This window comes from Ptychodera flava, chromosome 15 (assembly GCF_041260155.1).
Source record: "Ptychodera flava strain L36383 chromosome 15, AS_Pfla_20210202, whole genome shotgun sequence".
NCBI classification, from domain to species: domain Eukaryota; kingdom Metazoa; phylum Hemichordata; class Enteropneusta; family Ptychoderidae; genus Ptychodera; species Ptychodera flava.
The window spans coordinates 4,067,792-4,086,642 of NC_091942.1; the positions used below are offsets into that span (position 1 = coordinate 4,067,792).

Here is an 18,851-nt window from a genome sequence, read left to right on the forward strand (position 1 = left end):
TTAAAATTGTAAACTTACAAGTCAAAGCTTCCTAAAACAATGTGTTTCGAAATCACCATATTGACTATCCATCCCAACCCGGGGGAGCTACTGCAGACACAGATTGGCACTCACACATGTTTTGGCGATTTTTTCGTCGGACTACAACGACAAAGTCAGTGGTCTCATTCCAGGACCCCGAACTCCAAATGAATTGTGCTATGACAGGACAGTGTAATTCCGGTTCGATCACGACCCGTTCTTTACTTAGTTTGAGCAATCACGACTTTCAGGCCAACATTTTGTCCAACGCAAACTTCTATCAATATACTGTTATGTAAGTACTTCGCAATTTGGCGAACAGCTTACATGTAGACGATTGATGTTATTTATTGTCCATGCAAGCATTAAATATATAAAACTCGAGGGCAGCGAAGACGCGCTTTGATTTATTCCTCCTGTTGTTGTTGTTGTCATTGCTATCTTTTCGAAGGGAATATTCTTGGAGCTGTAGACACCTGATAAAAAATTATCGGTGCAAAACAATATCGTAAAGTCGATTGACGTCACACTTTAATTAAAGAAATTAATCATTTTCTTAATTTAAGGTTTATGAAGTCGCAATAAATTACTACTGTGCTTCATCAGGTAATATTTATTTTTCCGTGGGCCTTCCCGGTAATCCGGGTCCACGATCCTTGCTCTACTGAGCATGGGTCGTGAGCCAGGGTAACAGATACCTTGACATCACGAAGGGCAATCTCTGTACACCCTGCAGCTGGTATGGTACCACACGCAGCGGTGTACACCGTGCAGGTGTGGTATTATCAATACACCTGACCACATTTCTCCCTCCGTGTAAACTTCCATCACGTTATAATGCGATAACGATTTGAAGCGACAAAGATTACGTATATTGTACGGTACAAAGGTCCCTTGGCACTCATTTAATTGGAGCATTTGTCCGATTGGGGGACTGATTAAAACTCTGCGCCATACCAATGTATTAGGGAGGGACTCTAGTGTACCGTAATATACAAAAAAAACGTTGTTCTATATTCCAATATACTACATGATCCAACTGTACAAAAAATATCAACTATCAAAGAAACTTGAATTGTTCATTAAATTTTTAGCAATCTCGCCATTAAGCTGTCACATAATATCCGTTTTACGTAATTGTCTGCATAGCAAGTCGGAACGAAATACCTCTGTATGAAAATAGCAAACTGGGCTCGTTACCAAGACGACGACAATGCATCAGTGAGGAAATGATAGAAGTGGATTATACATGCATATGGTAATTTCAGATGAATTCAAACTATACACACAAAGATATGTGGTCAACGATCTTAGTTTATTTTGATGCAGACCTGTCTTCTTTCACCTTTGACCCGATTAATTGTAATTTTGGTCCATTAATACGTTACTAACCAAATACGGGAGTACGGTACACCGGCGCCGCCATTTTGTAAATAAACGTAAACCGTACCGGTGTCGGAAAAGTTTTTGGACTTGGGCGATCAAAACCTTCCTAGACGACAATCAAACGACTTCGCAATCGTCACAAGTTTATATATGGTTGTGAAGTCTATGACAGTAGACTGCGAACCTTCAGAGCGGATGACAGGGCGATTAACAGAATAATCTCATCTTCCGTGTGCAGTGACATTCTTTCCCGCGCTATTGACACTGCAAACTGTTGACATGAGTGTAGACCCACCCACGCTGCAGGTATGTGGAATTTACACCGAATTTTTTTTTTTTTTTTTTTTTTATTTCAGTCCATCATCCAACGGGGCTTTGCCATTTACAGGATGAGGTACCCATAACCCACTACCCCAATGGAGCACAGAGGAGTAAAGTGCCTTGCTCAAGGCACAACACCGTGCTAGAGTCTCGAATTCACCGTCCTCCGACAGTGAATCTGCTACTCTGGATCTACCGGGTCTTGAACGGGTCTCGAACTCACCATCCTCCGATAGCGAGTCCGTTACCCTAACCACTGGTCCACGGTGCCTCCTTCAATTCATATTGAAGAAGCGTAAGGTGGATAGTTTTCTATTCAAATAGAATTCTCTTGTGCATGCTTATTTTACTATATAAAGTGTACAGTGTTACTAGTAACAGCGATTGGTGGTTCCGAGGAAGGACATTCCTATACAAATGCTGCGAAGGAGATCTTTGATGAGAAACTTTAGCAGCAATTATCGCATGTTAATTTTGATAATAGTGTTCAAATATCCTGTTTTTAATGCTAGTTTGCTATATTTATGTTTTACTGCAGTGAGATAAGACGTGCAGTCAAAATCAAAATGTCGACGTCAAATGCTAGTGACCGAGAAGGAGGCCATAGAGCGTTGTTCCAGAGACCGTATCGGTACGGAGCAGCTCGTCGGCCCGGTCGTCCAGTGTTCCGGATGTCCGAACATGCGCAAATCGCGTTTCCCATTGTCATAGGCGACTACAGCACCGGTGGCAATGATCGCCAGGGGCGCCGCCGCCGACCGGAAAATGTCGAAGCAGAAGAAGAAAAGAAGCGAGTTGTGCCGATCGGGCTTTGGCCTCGACTTGCTTTGGCGGCGGTTGGTGTGCTTGTGCCGATTGCGTGCTACCTGATATCCGAAGCGGTGGATGTTCCCGTAATAGTATGGGTATTCGGTCTTTTGAGCATGTACATCATGATCCTGGTCGCTTGTATCGTCCTGCCTTGCGTCATGCCACGCAATTTCATCAGAAGAGGTATGATACAACGAGAGGGCGCAATAGAGCTGTCGTCGATGTCTTCTCGGCGGACGGCATATCCATCGGCACCACCTGGAGAATCCGACGCAGAAAGTGAGCACACGGCCATAGAGGGAGATCTACCACCACCATATGAAGATTGGTAAGTATGCTGTCCATATTCATGATTGACCGTACTTCGGCTCAAATTGTCTCGTGGTATATGCACTGTATATGAGTCAGCGTTCTATAGATCTTAAAACTAATTGTATCGAACAGATTTAACACGACAGGCAGCTATATGTTTGCACTCTATTTTCACTAAAAAATGAGAGTTCCATTGCAAATTTGTCATTTATAATCGACTTGTGTAGTGCCTTTTTTTGGTAAGGATCATCAATGGAAAAGGCAAGTAAAGTTTGGAAGGTTACCACTACAGACTGTGGGGGTTATATTGATAAAATACAAAATGACACGCGTCGACAACCCTTCTTTTCCGTTGGTCAAACATTAATGTAAAGTGCATCTAATCTATTGGTGTACCAAACATAGCGTGTCTTCATTATATGGCTCTCCATCACTAAAAAAGCTATTTTTTGCTTGTTCAAATGCTTTTTGTACAAATCTGAATGCTTGTACTAAATATGAACTGAAAATGCCCACGTGTTTCATTATATATTGCAGTTATATGCAAACTGAACCCTTGCCACATTTCTGCAACTTCATTGAAAGTGTTATGATCAACATAACGAATAATATTCACCACAGATTAATTCTAAATCCAAATATATATCCCCAATCAGGAAAGTTCATTAAAATATGCAAATAAGGAATTGATTGAAATGTTCTCATTAAATATGCAAATTAGGAATAGGCTGAAGTAAAAATGTTAAATGACTTTTAATAATCTCGTATCATAGTATCTTTAATGTACAAAACAATTGTCAGCTTTGGTCTGGTCAAGACAGGTAAATATCCTTAATTAGGAAAGTTCATTAAATTTGCAAAATGCTCACGTGTTTCATTATATATTGCATTTATGTGCAAGTTTGAACCTTTGCTACATGCTTTGCTACATTTAAAGAGTTATGATCAACACAATGAATTTCACCACAGATCAAATCTAAAGGTCATTAAGTATTCAAATATGTAATTAGCTGAAATAAAAATAATTAATTTCTTTGAGTACTGTCATTGTATCACAATATAGCATGTGTAATTACCTTTGGTCAAGTCCTTCAAGCTCTATATGCCAAACCGTGAAAGCTTGTTAGCTATTTATGCAAATTATGAATTAGCTGACATGAAAATGCAAAATGACTTTCAATACTGTTATAACCTGGTATAATGATCAATGTACACAGCATGTTTCGCCAAATTTTATCAAGTAAATGCCAGTATATATCCCTAATTTGGAAGGTTCATTAAATATGCATATTGGGAATTGGCTGAAAAAAAATGTCAAATGACTTTCAATAATCTTGTATCATAGTATCTTTAATGTACATAGCAAGTTTTGCCAACTTTGGTCAAGTCAAAACAGATAAATATCGTAATAAATGCGGGATATCGGACCGCAGGCGGGCGAAGATTGCATTATAAGCGCGCCAACCCAAACTCACTGCATGGACATCACATTTACGAAATCGAAGTCCAAGTCAACTACGTCATTGTTAGAATAAGAGAGGTTTTCCATCACACGGGAGCATACCACAACAAATTTTGCACAGATGGCGTTGCACTGGCATTGAAAAGGGTGCATGGGGAGCATGGGAACGCGGGCAGTTTCCCTCGCTATGGGTAGGAAATGCATTGAGCAAGACACACTTCCGGGTTCGCAAAAAAACGAGGATCCATTTACGGGGCGCTCAAATATAACTATTTGCTGTGATACATAGCAGAGGCGTATATGTTTGTGATGCTGAGAATAACATCAGTAAATAAATGACGGGTTTTAAAAAGTTGACGTTTTTTGCGATGAAACAGACTTCTGAAGGTAGCTCGCTTGGGGAACACGTCATCCCGGCCGCTGTCCGCTTTGACCCCAGTAATTCACACTGGTTTTGGTCGGCCCCAGGTACCCAAGTCACTTCGACCCCGTCACACTTTTGCCTACATGTCCACGGAGACGATTCAACATATTCCACAACAAAGCAAGACAAAAATTGAAAATATCAATAAAATGGCTTCACAAAGGCTGAAATACACGATACTCGATGAAGTATGAAGTTTATGAAATGAAATCAAAATTGACAACACAAGTGTTTGTCTCGGGTAATACCACTTGAGGTTGAACTATTCTACAGACTGTTTTTTCCATACAGTGCAGTATTTGTCAGTGACAAATTAATCTTTGCAATACATTTTTTTGCGATGAGCTGGAAATTTGATTAATATCGAGTTAATGTACATAAATATTCCGTTATTTACTGGGACACGTTTATTTTCTCGATCCGCTATCTGCGGACTACGTGCTGAAGTACATTGACTGTTCATGTCAACGATCGTTTCTCCCTCTGCAGAGTTTCTGTATCCCGTTCAACAATGCTGTACCTCGATCACACGATAGTGACGCTATGTAGCTGTGCAGTATTGAATCATAAAATGGCCACCTCGTCTAACAGTAACACGTATTGTCGGGATTATCGTACGGAAAAAAAGACTGCAAAAGTAAGACTATGAATCTTCATCAGAATTGAACACATCATGATTGTACACGAGTATCAACCGTGAATGCACGTTGAGCTCGGCAGTTACACAAGCATGGTACGCTACATGCGTAGCCCTACGAGTATGGCGACAGTGTCCGGCTTTGGCTACGCCGGGGGCTACGCCGCCTGCCGGAGGTGGGAGGCGGCGTAGCCAAAGCCGGACACTCTCGCCATACTCGTAGGGCTAGCTACATGCACTGCCGCGATGCCGATCGTATGCATTCCAAGGCCTATCCCGGAATTTGTTTCACAAACAACCTCAAAGGAGAGCAAACATACTTCTATGGACAATGACGAATACGTTTCTTGGCGAAGCAAAATCAAAACAGTGCAGAAGTACATGAAGTAGGTCATGGCCTTGGACTCTGTGCACGAACCTGATTGGACACTTCAATACCTTTGACCCAAAGTAATATTATTCATCAGCACTTCCATGCCATGAGGCTAGGTAGAGAACGTATTAGCCCTGCGTACGATGCTGTGTGTTCCGCTACAGCTAATAATAGCCCCGCTCACCACAGCCCTGCAAAGACCCGTACGTAGAGTTGGTGACTTCAAATCCATTTTTGGACTTGACGTAAAAAGCCAAATTACTGCCGAAATTCAGCGTTCTTGGGCCCAAGTCGTATCCCTGCCTACCTCAGCTACTCGATCGCTTCCAAAAATGCCAGTCTTTTATTCTTTTTTCGTAAATAACCGTCGATGTCGGCAACTCTCTCGCTAGCCCTGCGTACGTACGCAGTGTACGCTGTGTGTTAGGAACGCACACAGGGAATGCACAGCGTACACTGCGTACGTACGCAGGGCTAGCGAGAGAGTTGCCGACATCGACGGTTATTTACGAAAAAAGAATAAAAGACTGGCATTTTTGGAAGCGATCGAGTAGCTGAGGTAGGCAGGGATATGACTTGGGCCCAAGAACGCTGAATTTCGGCAGTAATTTGGCTTTTTACGTCAAGTCCAAAAATGGATTGAAGTCACCAACTCTACGTACGGGCCTTTGCAGGGCTGTGGTGAGCGGGGCTATTAGCTGTAGCGGAACACACAGCATCGTACGCAGGGCTAAGAACGTATGTACTCATTTCTGGCGATCGAGCAGCGAGGGAAAACAATCAATTACCAAGGATAAAGCTAATTTGCTAAACGATATTTTATCTTGAATAGTGAGTTGAATGAGTATATAAAATATCATATTTTTAATGTTCAATACGAGGTTGAAACACGGAGGGACCGTGGTTGAAACCAGAGCTATCCAGCTGCAGCTGTAGCAACCTGGACAAGCACATTTCACAGCGCCCTCAAACAGTCGATTGTTTTCACTTGTCATACGCGGCGCGTAACAGAAAAATTAAAACTTTCATAACTTCATTAATATCCAAGCCACGCCCACCAAAACCTTTTCAGTTCTAGCCATTTGAATTCTGAAGATGTCTACCAAATTGACTGAAATACGTTCAGCCGTTTTTGAGAAAATGGACCAACAGACAGACAGACACACAGACAGACAGACATCACTGCGACATATGCCCACGTGTTCACACGTGGGCAAAAAATTAACCGAACACGCATATGAAAATCGCAAGACTACCCGGGCTTGAAAAGGTCCTTCGTTTTCCATGCATTATCCACTTTTGGTATTTTTATCATCAGTCACATGATCTTCGTCACCACTGCGAGTCGAGTATAGAGACAACAATGCCACTGTTAGTTTCAGCCAAAAAGAAACAGTCCGCGGTAGTTATCAAACCCACTATTACAACTGCCTACATATGCTTTTGGAGTATGATCCAAAACGCAGCTCTTTGCTCTGCATGTGCAGATATTTCTTCTAATGGATACGCGTAAATGTATGTTTAAGTAAGTCACCTGTACAGTGTAAACAACACATCTTCATTAATCAACTCAACTGGTTTTGTTCCAGTAATATCCAGACAAAACTGGTTTAACAATTCTTTATTATTATTGCCTTTTTTTTGTTTCTTCCTTTTGGTGGATTTGTTCTTTTTCTGCCGATGTGTTTTCCTTGTCCCAATGATGATAACCTCCCCAGCAATACTTCTCTGCCGGGGGGGGGGGGGGGTAAATTTTTCTGAATTATAGTGTATATTTTGCGGGATATGTCTCTCATTTTTAGTGAAGTGTTGCCCATGTTCTGAAAGATAGTCACTAAGTTCTTCTTGTCAGTATTTCAAGAGCTTTCATGTCATTCTGTAGTGTCGGCATCTCTCTGCCGATATGCTGAGTTTTCAACAACCCTTCCCAGTGCAGCAAACTTTCTGCCTTGTAGTAAATGGATCCATCTTGATAAATAGTATATCTACACTTTTGTGGTAACGGTGATCGAATGAAGGCATTCACGTAGCCATCCGTACCATGGATATCTATCCCGTTTGATAGTTTTACATATTAACTGTGTGGTCTAGATGCAATATTCGGGGGTGGGAAAGGGTGTCATCTTGGAAAATGTTACCAATGATGTGGTAACTAACACTTGCTTGAACACTTTGGTCATTTTGAAAAGTTGATTTTAATAGTAAAATAAGAGGGAGTCAAAGTGGGTTAAAATGATAGGTCCGTTGATTTTTTATTTTTAACCATTCTCCTGTTTGACATTTTTTATCGACTCGCAAATCACGTGGAAGTGCCCGTCGTTTAACTTGAAAGGAAGACAAGTTTTATTCAGCCATTGAGGGCGCTCGTTTTCGCTGTAGAAATGTTAGTCTGGTCCCCTGCCCCATTTCTACCGCTGGCTGCGCTGCTCACGAAAATAGGGTCAGGTAACTGATGGATTAGTAAGCATGGCTGTCCAGCGCAGTGATTGCAATCCAACTTAGAGCTACCTTCGAATTTAGATGTCGTTTGCCCATCGAGTAATTTTACCTCAATGGTTTCCCAAACCAAGCATCTTACGTCGGCATTGAATGAAAAACGAAAATCACTTTTTTGAGTCACTGCTGTACATGTGAAAGGAGGGATAGTCCGTCACGTCTGAGAAAATAACCATAGACGATAATCGTTATTTCACCACTAAATGCCATCATAGGAGTAGAGTTGGAGACTTCAAAGTGAAGCCGTGCAAACAACGTCAACGTTCTATGTTTCGTCATCTAATTTCCGAGCTTGCTACGGTGCAGATGTGCTGATCACATGATCTTGTGTGACTGTGCTCATTGACATGCAGTCAAAATTTTGCCTGAAACATTTGCCTATACCTGACCCTGTTTTCGTTAGCAGCCAGCGGTAGAAATGGGTCAGGGGACAGACTAAAGAAATGTATGATGGATTTCCGGCTTTGATATCACGTCTTGAATGGTCATTAAAATCAGAGTCGATGAGATCACGAGAAACAAAGGAAAGATGAAAACTTCCTATCATTTAATAACAAAACATCACCTGTTTATCACATTCACAGTGTAACCGAAGATTACACGAACAGTGCGTATGTTGAGGACGAAGTTCCGAACGAGGATGACCTGGCGATCCCACCGCCGACTTATGAAGATGCTCTGCGCCATTGCAGGATAGAACTGGCACCTGTGGAATCTCTTGACACAAATGTGCAAACATCGGCTCTTTATTGAACCGGTACGTTTAAAAAAGCATTGATGAAATCGAGTCAATTTCACCGTTTATCAAAGGATGGATGACACCCATGGACAGAATGATCACTTGATGGGAACTGTGAGAAAACTCTGACATGGTTAACTTGATCTCCTTGATCCATCGTGACACGACAGTCAATTTCACAACATGATCTAGAATAGATATCGGAAACAGTTGAAACACGTTGGGGAGAGTCGTTCTTTCCGATGAAAAAAATCATGTTTCGGGAGTGAGAAATTGAGTGAGTAAGTGAGTGAGTGAATGAGTGAGTGAGTAATTGAAAACAACTTCCCTTGACGCAACGAGTTTCTATTAAACATCAACAAGATGTCGACATAGCCACTCCTATCAACTTTCAACCCCTACGTCGCTGTCAAGACGCACGGTGACACCAACATTATCAACTTGAAGTCAGTTAACTGACTATCTGTTGACTTGACAAGTCACAGTATAAAATTCAAATCGTAAATTAAAAAAAAAAACGTCTTTCAATTTTACATTTAAAAAAAAAACCTTTTTTTTTATAAAATCAGATGGTCTATCATTCCCAGCCATACTTTTGAATGAACTCAGTGAACACTGTGACGTCACAGTTCTCTGACTGGCCGATTTCCGTGATTTTTCAAAGTTTAGGAAAGTGTCAGTCTCTTGTCTTGGTATGAAATTTTGTAAATTTGTACTTGTGTGCCACAAATTATGCCGTTCTGAAAATTATTGCATTCGTACAAGTCCATAACGTAACTTTTAATACTGTCTCCTAACTTCCTCATGTTTCCATAGCAACGAGAACCACTGTCCCTCCGCAAGTGACTTGTTCACCGGTTGGGTCACTTATCATGTACGTGTCAGTAATAAGACCCTTAAGAAAATCATTGAAAGTTTCCACGGATCGTGACACTGCTATGAATCTCGTCGAGAAGTTTACAAACTACCGAATTAACCATGACTTTGGTAACTCTGTGTATTTGAGCCCACCATCACTATTAAGTAATGACAATTCTGTGACAATCCTGACGTTTCCAAGAAGTCAAGTCAAGTTGTTGTACACAAGGAAGCGCTTAAGCTTTGAAATTCACTGTAGAGTGTCATTATCTTGTGTAAAAATACGTACAATCAGCAAACAGTTTCATTGGATTCCAACGCCATGTTACAAAATAAGACAAGCTAGGGTTAAAATCAAAGATTCATGAATCCATATCGGACTGTTTGTTCTGACGGTCTCTTTTATTGACGGATCTCCAGGGTCCCCCTTCTCTCTGTATGCGAGGGACAAGAATGATTCAGTGTACGAAAAATGCTATAAATGAGACAGTTTTACTATATTTGGCCGAAGAACCTTTGTGTGACAGTCATTTTAATGTGTTGAATTAGAAACCGGAGATTGAAACCATGAAAGACTGATACGTTATCGTATATCGTATTCAGTGTCGTGTGCCAACGATGTAAGTTACAGCAATTCTGTCGTGTATTTCACATGAATATCCATTTACATGCCGTTATATATATTTGTAAATAAAGTATAAATTCAATAAACTCAAGACATTTTAAAAAACTTTGCTGCGCTTGAATTTTTTCGACGAAACAACAGTACTTTTTCAGGGACACTGTACGCACTCGAATTCAGCCAGGTGCCACCATTTCAATAGTTCCTCTTAGCGGTTCCATAATGCTTTTCGCGACAGGCTCACTAAATAAAATTTCTCACCTAACTCTTTGTTAATCTTATACTTCTCCATCCCTTCGGCCTCTGTCTCTTCGTTTCTGTCAGTCTGTCGTTCTATGTACGTCGGTCTGCCCACACATAGCACCCGTCCGTCCGTCTGGCTCACACGTCACACACATACACACACATACACACACACACACACACACACACACACACACACACACACTCTCTCTCTCTCTCTCTCTCTCTCTCTCTCTCTCTCTCTCTCTCTCTCTCTCTCTCTCTCTCTCTCTCTCAACGCTCGCGCTCTGTGAACTTTCAAGTGGTCTCAACGTTATAAAAGTAATTTTTCGATATGCACAGTCGGAAACAATATGAATAATGTAAAAACTTTACTACTAATCCATTGAAGAAAGCATTATCAATCATGTTAAAATTGTAATTCCTGCTTTTACAACCATTTTCAGTAATAGAGCGCGAAGCCACTGCAGTGAACTGCAAAAAAAACTGCTTACACTAATTAGTTTCAGCTGTAGCCGCGGCCACTTTGGTGTTGAACAAGGCTTCTTGATACAGACAAAAAATCTGCTTGTACATAGGCAAAACTAGCTCTGTCTGAGGCTCGGGTTGTAAATGAGAGTTTACGATTGGCACCCTGTGTTCAAGATTAAGATACAATGTAACATTACCATGCACTGGTCCATGTACAAATCTTTTTTTATTTCAACTTCCCCAGACAAACTGTCTGCATGGGACATACAATGTTGTCGACTTTGCCAGCTGGCTACAGCTGAAACTAATTAGTGTGAGCAGTTTTATTGCAGTTCACTGCAGTGGCTTCGCGCTCTATTACTGAAAATGGTTGTAAATGTTACCTAGAGAATCGTTAAAAATACAACAGTCGTAATGTTGATTGTTTGTAAGGCGATAGGTTCTATTCCTCTATTAAGTGATAAGAAGAGTTCTTTTGACATTTAAAGTAGTCAATTTTATCATACAGCAGGATTTACAGCAGGTGCGGTTTCATGACATGACAAAAGTGTAATAATTGCAGATACAGCAATGCTCGATATCATTATCCCTGGAGAAACAAAATTGAACGGTCTGATGTATATACAAAACGTTGGGTTTTCAACCATGCCGTGTCAATAAAATCGGTGATAAGTATCTGGTAGGATGGGTATTTTAACAGAGCGAAGGTTCTGCTTGTCATGGTCTAGTCTCTGATAACTTAAAGAGAAAATAATAATGTGGTTTGGTCGCGTTTTGATCAAACCAAGTAAATTTTAAATTCTGAAGTCTCATATTGAATGATACACTTGACATTTTATGTCCTTGTCGTTGTAAAATAATATTTAAAGATGTAACGATTTAGTTGAAATTTACGTCAAATTAAATATTAATATAATCATTATATTCAAAGTTTTTATTTGAAATTCCTAAAATGTCTAGTTTTGGGGCTTTAAGTGATTTTTATTCAGGAGAAACGCACTGTTCGATGATTGTTGAAAATATATCGCTAAGTTTGTTATCTTGTTATCAACGATTGCACCGAATAGATGGTGATATGGAGATGACACATCGTCCATCATCGTTCTCCGTAAGATTTAAAGATGATTCCTATTGATTAATATTTTCATTATACTCCAATACTTGGTTTGAAATTCCTCAAATGTCAAGTTTTGTGGCTTCAAGTGATTTCTATTCAGCAGAAGCGCACTGTTCAATGCTTGTTGAAAATATTAATAAGTTTGTTATATACGATGAAGCATCGTTCATCGTCGTCCTTCGTAGGATACTGTTATAGTGTCGTACAACATTGCACGTTACACGGTCTCACAATGGTTCTGAGGTCACTTCGACGGTTCAAAAGCGTTGCGGAATCACCAATTCGTCTTGACAAGAGAACCAAAATTGTTGTTCTCGCAGTCCTCCTCGAACAAAAGAGGCGTCACAAGTAAGTAATAAGTTACAACACCGAAGGCTATCAGGCCAGTTATGGTTGAAAAGCAGACGTATGTCGACGTCCAGTATTCCCATGATGTCTTGCGGTCGCGACGTTGAATACACCAGAACGAGATTTGAGTGTAGACGATCCAGCATGTTATGAATATCAGAATGAGAGCAACGATCACCCAGTACGCGCTGCGCCGTCCGAGACTTTCGCTGGATAATGTTCCATTCATGATACTCATGAGGCTGCGTAGGCCTGAACAGTATTGGTCGGAGAGGATGTACTCTGTGCGGTTCACTTTTAATATGGCCTCCAGTTCGTCCGCTGACAGCTTCGTGCAATCTCCGGAACGATTAGAAATGTGAACCTAGAATGAGTCAAAAAGCAAGAGTTTTTAAAAACCAATCTTTTCAGATTTTGAAAAAAAATCCACATTAACCCCAGAAATTTGTGAGAGGAAAAGGGAACGAAATTAATACTTTACGGCCTAACTCTGACCCCGCTGAGATTTATTGTTGTAGTTCAATAATTTAAAACTTGATTCCCAACGATGCTACTGTCCCCATCTATTAGTACACAAAACAAACACTTGTCTGAAATTATTGAAAGGAGCCTAAGTAATTGAGTAAAGAATATGAGAATGGCAAAATAGTCCATTTTACCACCAACAATACGGTAAAGACCATAAACGATGGTGGCGGCAACGTACAATCGACAAAGAGCATAATTCCTGCCCTTACATCTTACATAGACCATACAACAGTATACCTTCTGAAAACAGATGGCGCTGTACTATAATTACCTGCAGGGTAAGCGCGTTTGAAAATTTTCTTAATATGTTGGTCTACAGGTGCACAAAAGTTTGTAATAGACACGCATGATTTACGCAAAATCCAATTTAGGCAAAACGCGCATCAGGTAGAGATGTTCGGACTTTCACACTTCCACAATACTGTTTTGGCCTACTTGTAGGGGCTAATTTTAAAGCTCGTGAAGTAAATAAAATTTTTGTGAGCTTATTTTGTAGAAAAAATTGAAAATTGAATTTTCCCCATAGAGTTTACGCAGTGTTGGCAGCCATTTTGAAATTAAAGCCCCTGTAGCTGTAACTCTTGAAATGTGTTGACCTGAAAAAGGTTTTCTATTTTCTCTGGTTTTCTCTAAATTCTGCAAATTTAAAGCATATAGTCTTTTACTGCTGAAAAATTGGACAAGTAAATTTAAATTTTAACCGTTATTTTGATTTCCCACCATTTTTAAAAACTGGTAATATTACAAAGAAAACAAAGCATATGATGTCCCAGTGGAAAACATTCAGCACTATGCATTATATTGGACTACTCTGTTGTTGCTATCGCTCGTGCCTATATGTCGTGAACTGGTCAAAATCTCGTGGTATACCGTCGCTTGGTGTGCTTTATTGCTTAAATATGTCTATGTAATGGTACTTTTGACGTGCTGGATGTAACTCCATTATCCGCTGCCAAGCTATCAATTAAATATGACAACTTTCTATTACAGCCCATATTGGCAGGTGTCAGAAACCTGATGCAGAGTGCCGACTAAGGAATCTACCTTCAACGCATTTCCGTCACGTTCACATTCAGACTTCAAACCCGTCATCGGCGCACTGCCTGTAGACAATTATACCTTGTGTCGTCTGCGTTCTAAGGAAAGAGACGGCCTCGCTGTGTTGTCAAATTTATACCACACGATTTGTTTTAGTTGATAAAAATTTCACTGAAGAAAAATTGATATTTACACTAATGCGAGAACCAGGAATCGAGAAGGGCACTTTAATTATATGCCGTGGTGTATGTGCCCTTGTTGGCAAGCTTAGCCCTTGAGTACACAAAGAGAGTCGAAAAGAAAAGTTATCTCTCACGGCACAGCTAATCCAATCAAGAAATCACGTAGAAACCAATACCCACAAAATAACACTGCGTTGCCCTCTAATAGAAAGCCCCGAGGATGTGTGGACCCGAACAAACACCCTAGCTAGCGAAGATGACCCTGCCCTAACCATGTCGCTATTCCGTCAGCCTTAGGGTACAGTGAAAATAATCGACTGAAAGCGGCGCCAACATTCACAAGGGAATTGATCGAAGGCTGGGCAAGTAACAAACATTAATTTTTTGCAATAGTAGCCGCTTTGATACAATAGACAATCTTTATTCAAGAAAAGTGACAGAAAATGATAGAATAAACTCGGGTTAAGGGTCATTTAAGAGAGTAACTGACTGATCATCGGCCGTGTTGACAAAAATTCAGAATGTTAACCAATCGTTTTATGTCAACACATTCAGCTTTAAGTTAGTATGCACCTCACAATTGAAAGACTTAAACTTTAGCTCAAACTTTCTGTAACAAACTGTTGCCATTCGAAATCAAAAGTAAAAATCGGAGGGTCACTGAGCAAAATTTGGCAAACTAGTCAAACAAATACCCAATATTCTCCGACACTTGAAATTCAAAATGGCTGCCATCCCTGTGTTAACTCTACGGGCAACCGTGTTCGATTTTCATAAAAAATATGAAAGTGATAATTTCATTTATTCCATGAGCTTTCCCTGCACAGATTAAGTGTATCAGGCTGAACAAAATACTGGCCGCGCTTGTCAGGATTATTTTGAACCTGGCATTGTAAATTGGGCCTTCAAATTGAGCCCCTAAAACCCAGCAACAAATAGGACGATAATTCTCAACCACCCCCGCCCCATCTTATGACAACTAGCACCACTGTCTCCGTAAAATCTCAAGTGATACCTTACACATGTATCTGCAAGATTTAATGCCAAACTCTTCAAACACTATCGCTTCTAAGTTTCCGTTATAGTCATATTTTCATTAGTCAATGAAATTCAAAAAGCGATGGCGGAAAAGAAAATCGAGCCTTGAAAACGCCCTTGACATTCCAAACCTTGGCCGTTTAAGATGTGACATCAAAAGGTTGCTACACGCGCATGTCAATGTCTTTTCCGCCGATACAGGACTGAGAATAGGGGCTAACACTTTGTTCTTCTGAAGACCCGAATCTCATCGCCTCACACAAGGTCAGACCATGGGCAGTTTTAATTGAAAGGTGCATTCATATAAAAAATCAGTGTCAGGCATAATAAAACATCAAATGAAAAGGAAGAAAACTACATTGAGGTACGATATTGAATGATTTGATTGCTATTTACAACTTTGCATGGCATATTATAAGAATTTTGGATTTTCAAGGAATAAGGATTTTGTCAAACAGATCGCAAGAGTAGAACATTTTCAGCACATTTGAAAGATATAACTGATCTTATGATTATTTTGTTTGGACGACTAATCCAGAGAGAGAGAGAGAGAGAGAGAGAGAGAGAGAGAGAGAGAGAGAGAGAGAGAGAGAGAGAGAGAGAGAGAGAGAGAGAGAGAGAGAGAGAGAGAGAGAGAGAGAGAGAGAGAGAGACAGACAGACAGACAGACAGACAGAGACAGAGAGACACAGACAGACAGACAGACAGACAGAGACAGACAGAGAGAGACAGAGAGAGAGAGAGAGAGAGAGAGAGACAGACAGACAGACAGACAGACAGACAGACAGGCAGAGTGCGTTTTACATTGATATAGAAGAAAATCGAAGCTCCCTTACCAGTTGGCTTTCCATTAAAGCTACAATTACCAGGTGGTTTTCACAGGTGGACGTCTCGATGTCTGGCAGGGATATCCGAGTGTGTTCAACTAGAACCTCTATGGCATCCCATTTCGCATGCCTACACGAACAACAACATCGAATTACATGCCCATGATTTCCTTTGACAATGTCACATTCCCCGAATACTCCTAACTACCTCCAGGACACGGTGTGTGTGTGTGTGTGTGTGTGTGTGTGTGTGTGTGTGTGTGTGTATCCCAAATTATTTCAAATTATATATATCCCAAATTATTTCAGGCACAAAGTAGATACATACCTAATATGTATCTATGTATACATATCAATTTTATTGCATAAATGTGTGTCTGTATGTATCTGTCTGTCTGTCAGTGTCTGCCAATCTATCTCTGTTTGTAAACTCTGTGAGGTTTTTACTGACGGCAAGCATTAATTCTATTCCATTCGATACTTTTGTGGGTAAATAAGAATTCCAAATGTTATTTCATCGAGACCCTGTCGAGGTGGTCAGGTTATGGACAACTCATTTGTAGTCAGGTGAGAAACCATTAAATAGTAAAAGTGAATAATAAATGTAAAGAACTACCAACTAGTAAATTTGCATATTACTTATCACTATGATCATTTCTTTGACATCATCAGAGGAATTTATTTCAGGAATGTCTCTATCATTGAACATGGGATACTAGAAATTATAGACTAGACTTACAGTTCCACTTCTTCCCAGGGTACCTTGCTCACAAACACAAGGTTCATGAAGAATTCTGTGGAGTTCTCGGTGTAGCTTCTGTCACATGAACAGTAGCTTGATTTGGGAAACTCTTCCATGTATCGATCCAGAAGACCAACTGTTGAGAAAACAAACGTGATGGCATCAACAAATGTGCCTGTTGCAGAATGTTTTCTGTGGGGATGACCAACAGAATTTTGGGGTTATCAACAATGGAAAATGCATCTGCAGAACGGAATTATTTTAAACATTTTCTGCCTCAAACTTAAAAAGTATTCACTTTCCCGAAAAGATGTGGAATCCTGGGGAAAAGTACTGAAGGCTGATAAATGCTTTCTGTCACTCTGGCCGCCCTCCAGAGATCTAAAGGTGAATAAGTTACTGGTATAGACCAACTACCCAATTGCTTGCACGATGCGACTCGCAGCACTTTTGACTTTACTTTGCAAGAATGTGCCCATTTACTTTAAGTAGAACAATTAATTCTTCGCATAATCGCTGCCTTATTTCTCAGGCGACGTCGGTTTCGCTGAAGGAGATGGCATAGCGACGGTGACTAGGAATGTCAACAAAGTCACATATTTTACGACCAACAGCGACTGAAATACGTCACAGCAATGGCGACTCTGAAAAATGTTGCTAGCAAATATAGAGCTGATATGCTTCTTCGAATCAGAATGAAAAGATGGCCCGAACCACGTCACATATCTGTGCAGAAATCATTTCACAGTTGGATTACAGGCGCACACACACGATCATTGAACTTGGGAAAGGTCACCGTCCTTGTGACGTGTTCTGTCAAGAATTTCATTGCTTTTAGCGCAGTTGATGAAAGATCTGTGGTTTCAGCCAGAACAATCTGTAGCTATCAACTTAGCTATCGATTTCTTAAAAACCTAGAGCTCGACCCGAAAATAATACAACTACCGACAAAAAAATGAAACCAATTTGGAACCAGAGTAAGGCTGCGTCGTTTCATCACATTGCACATTACTTTAAACTGTGAGTTAGATCAAAAAATATTTGGAAATTAAAACACAAATATCAAGTTGTATGTAACATGTTCCCCTGCATAAAGTGTATCTACGTAGATCCTAGAAATGAAGCCAATACCTACCCTGTAAGGTTCGAAATTCGGTGCCACGGTCACAAACCCTGCCAGGAGTGCCCATGCAAACGCACAACTGTTTACCGACATCGCTTTCGCACCAAATGTCTTTCTTCGACGCCGTCAGGTTTTGCGCCGGTTGGGCATTTCTGATGCTGACACCGCCTGATTGGTGAAACGTTGTCACAAGAAGCCATAAGGTAACAAGAAGTTCCCGCTTATGCATACTGAAGAGAAATGTCCGATGACTTCGGTTGACAAAGACTTTTATTGATCTGGTCTCATGGACTAAAACGACTCCAATATAGTTACCCGTCAAATGAATATACGTGTTCTGAGTCGTGTTTCTCTGTAAGCCTTATTCTGTTGATACAAAAGAGCTTTTAGCTTTTCAGAACCATTGACCGAAAGGACAGAGCCTCGAGGGAGTTATATGTATGTTCTGACAATTTGTGAGAACACATTATTTCCTCGCCTTTGTCCCTCTGTTGTCTGTGTCGTCATCGCCGCACCTGCTGGTCGTGTGTATACACGTCTAGGTCACGTAAGGTGACATCTCAGTCTTAGTCAACACAGGTGGCTTTAAATTTACTGATGTTGCATTGTTCGTTCCCAAACAGACGACTGATAGGTGATGAACAATCGGAGCATCCTTTCGGGCGGGAACGCAAGTTGGCGGTGCGCACGCAGTACGGAGACAGCACTTGTTATTCCTGAATGACTTTTCTTC

General features: G+C 40.6%; 2 protein-coding genes across 2 annotated transcripts; one reads left to right on the forward strand and one right to left on the reverse strand.

The window, feature by feature from the left end:
- Window positions 1-1,431: 1,431 nt before the first annotated feature.
- Window positions 1,432-10,562, forward strand: LOC139150934 (uncharacterized). Its single transcript, XM_070723419.1, has 3 exons — window positions 1,432-1,713; window positions 2,267-2,866; window positions 8,827-10,562. The coding sequence occupies exons 2-3, from the start codon at window positions 2,295-2,297 to the stop codon at window positions 8,993-8,995; spliced, it is 741 nt and encodes a 246-aa protein (XP_070579520.1). The 5' UTR covers window positions 1,432-1,713; window positions 2,267-2,294; the 3' UTR covers window positions 8,996-10,562.
- A 1,025-nt stretch (window positions 10,563-11,587) lies between these two features.
- On the reverse strand, window positions 11,588-18,464 carry LOC139150935 (uncharacterized). The gene is made up of 4 exons (XM_070723420.1): window positions 18,131-18,464; window positions 16,993-17,131; window positions 16,263-16,383; window positions 11,588-13,004 (listed from the first exon to the last, which is right to left on the reverse strand). The coding sequence occupies exons 1-4, from the start codon at window positions 18,345-18,347 to the stop codon at window positions 12,567-12,569; spliced, it is 915 nt and encodes a 304-aa protein (XP_070579521.1). The 5' UTR covers window positions 18,348-18,464; the 3' UTR covers window positions 11,588-12,566.
- Between the last annotated feature and the right edge of the window lie 387 nt (window positions 18,465-18,851).

Bases quoted from the DNA above. Each gene is read 5' to 3' on its own strand.
- LOC139150934 (XM_070723419.1), top strand. From the start codon at position 2,295: ATGTCGACGTCAAATGCTAGTGACCGAGAAGGAGGCCATAGAGCGTTG. The intron at 2,867-8,826 runs GTAAGTATGCTG...TCACATTCACAG, and splicing joins CCACCACCATATGAAGATTG to TGTAACCGAAGATTACACGA.
- LOC139150935 (XM_070723420.1), bottom strand. From the start codon at position 18,347: ATGCATAAGCGGGAACTTCTTGTTACCTTATGGCTTCTTGTGACAACG. The intron at 16,384-16,992 runs GTAAGTCTAGTC...TTGTTCGTGTAG, and splicing joins CCCTGGGAAGAAGTGGAACT to GCATGCGAAATGGGATGCCA. The intron at 13,005-16,262 runs GTAAGGGAGCTT...GACTCATTCTAG, and splicing joins CTTTAATGGAAAGCCAACTG to GTTCACATTTCTAATCGTTC.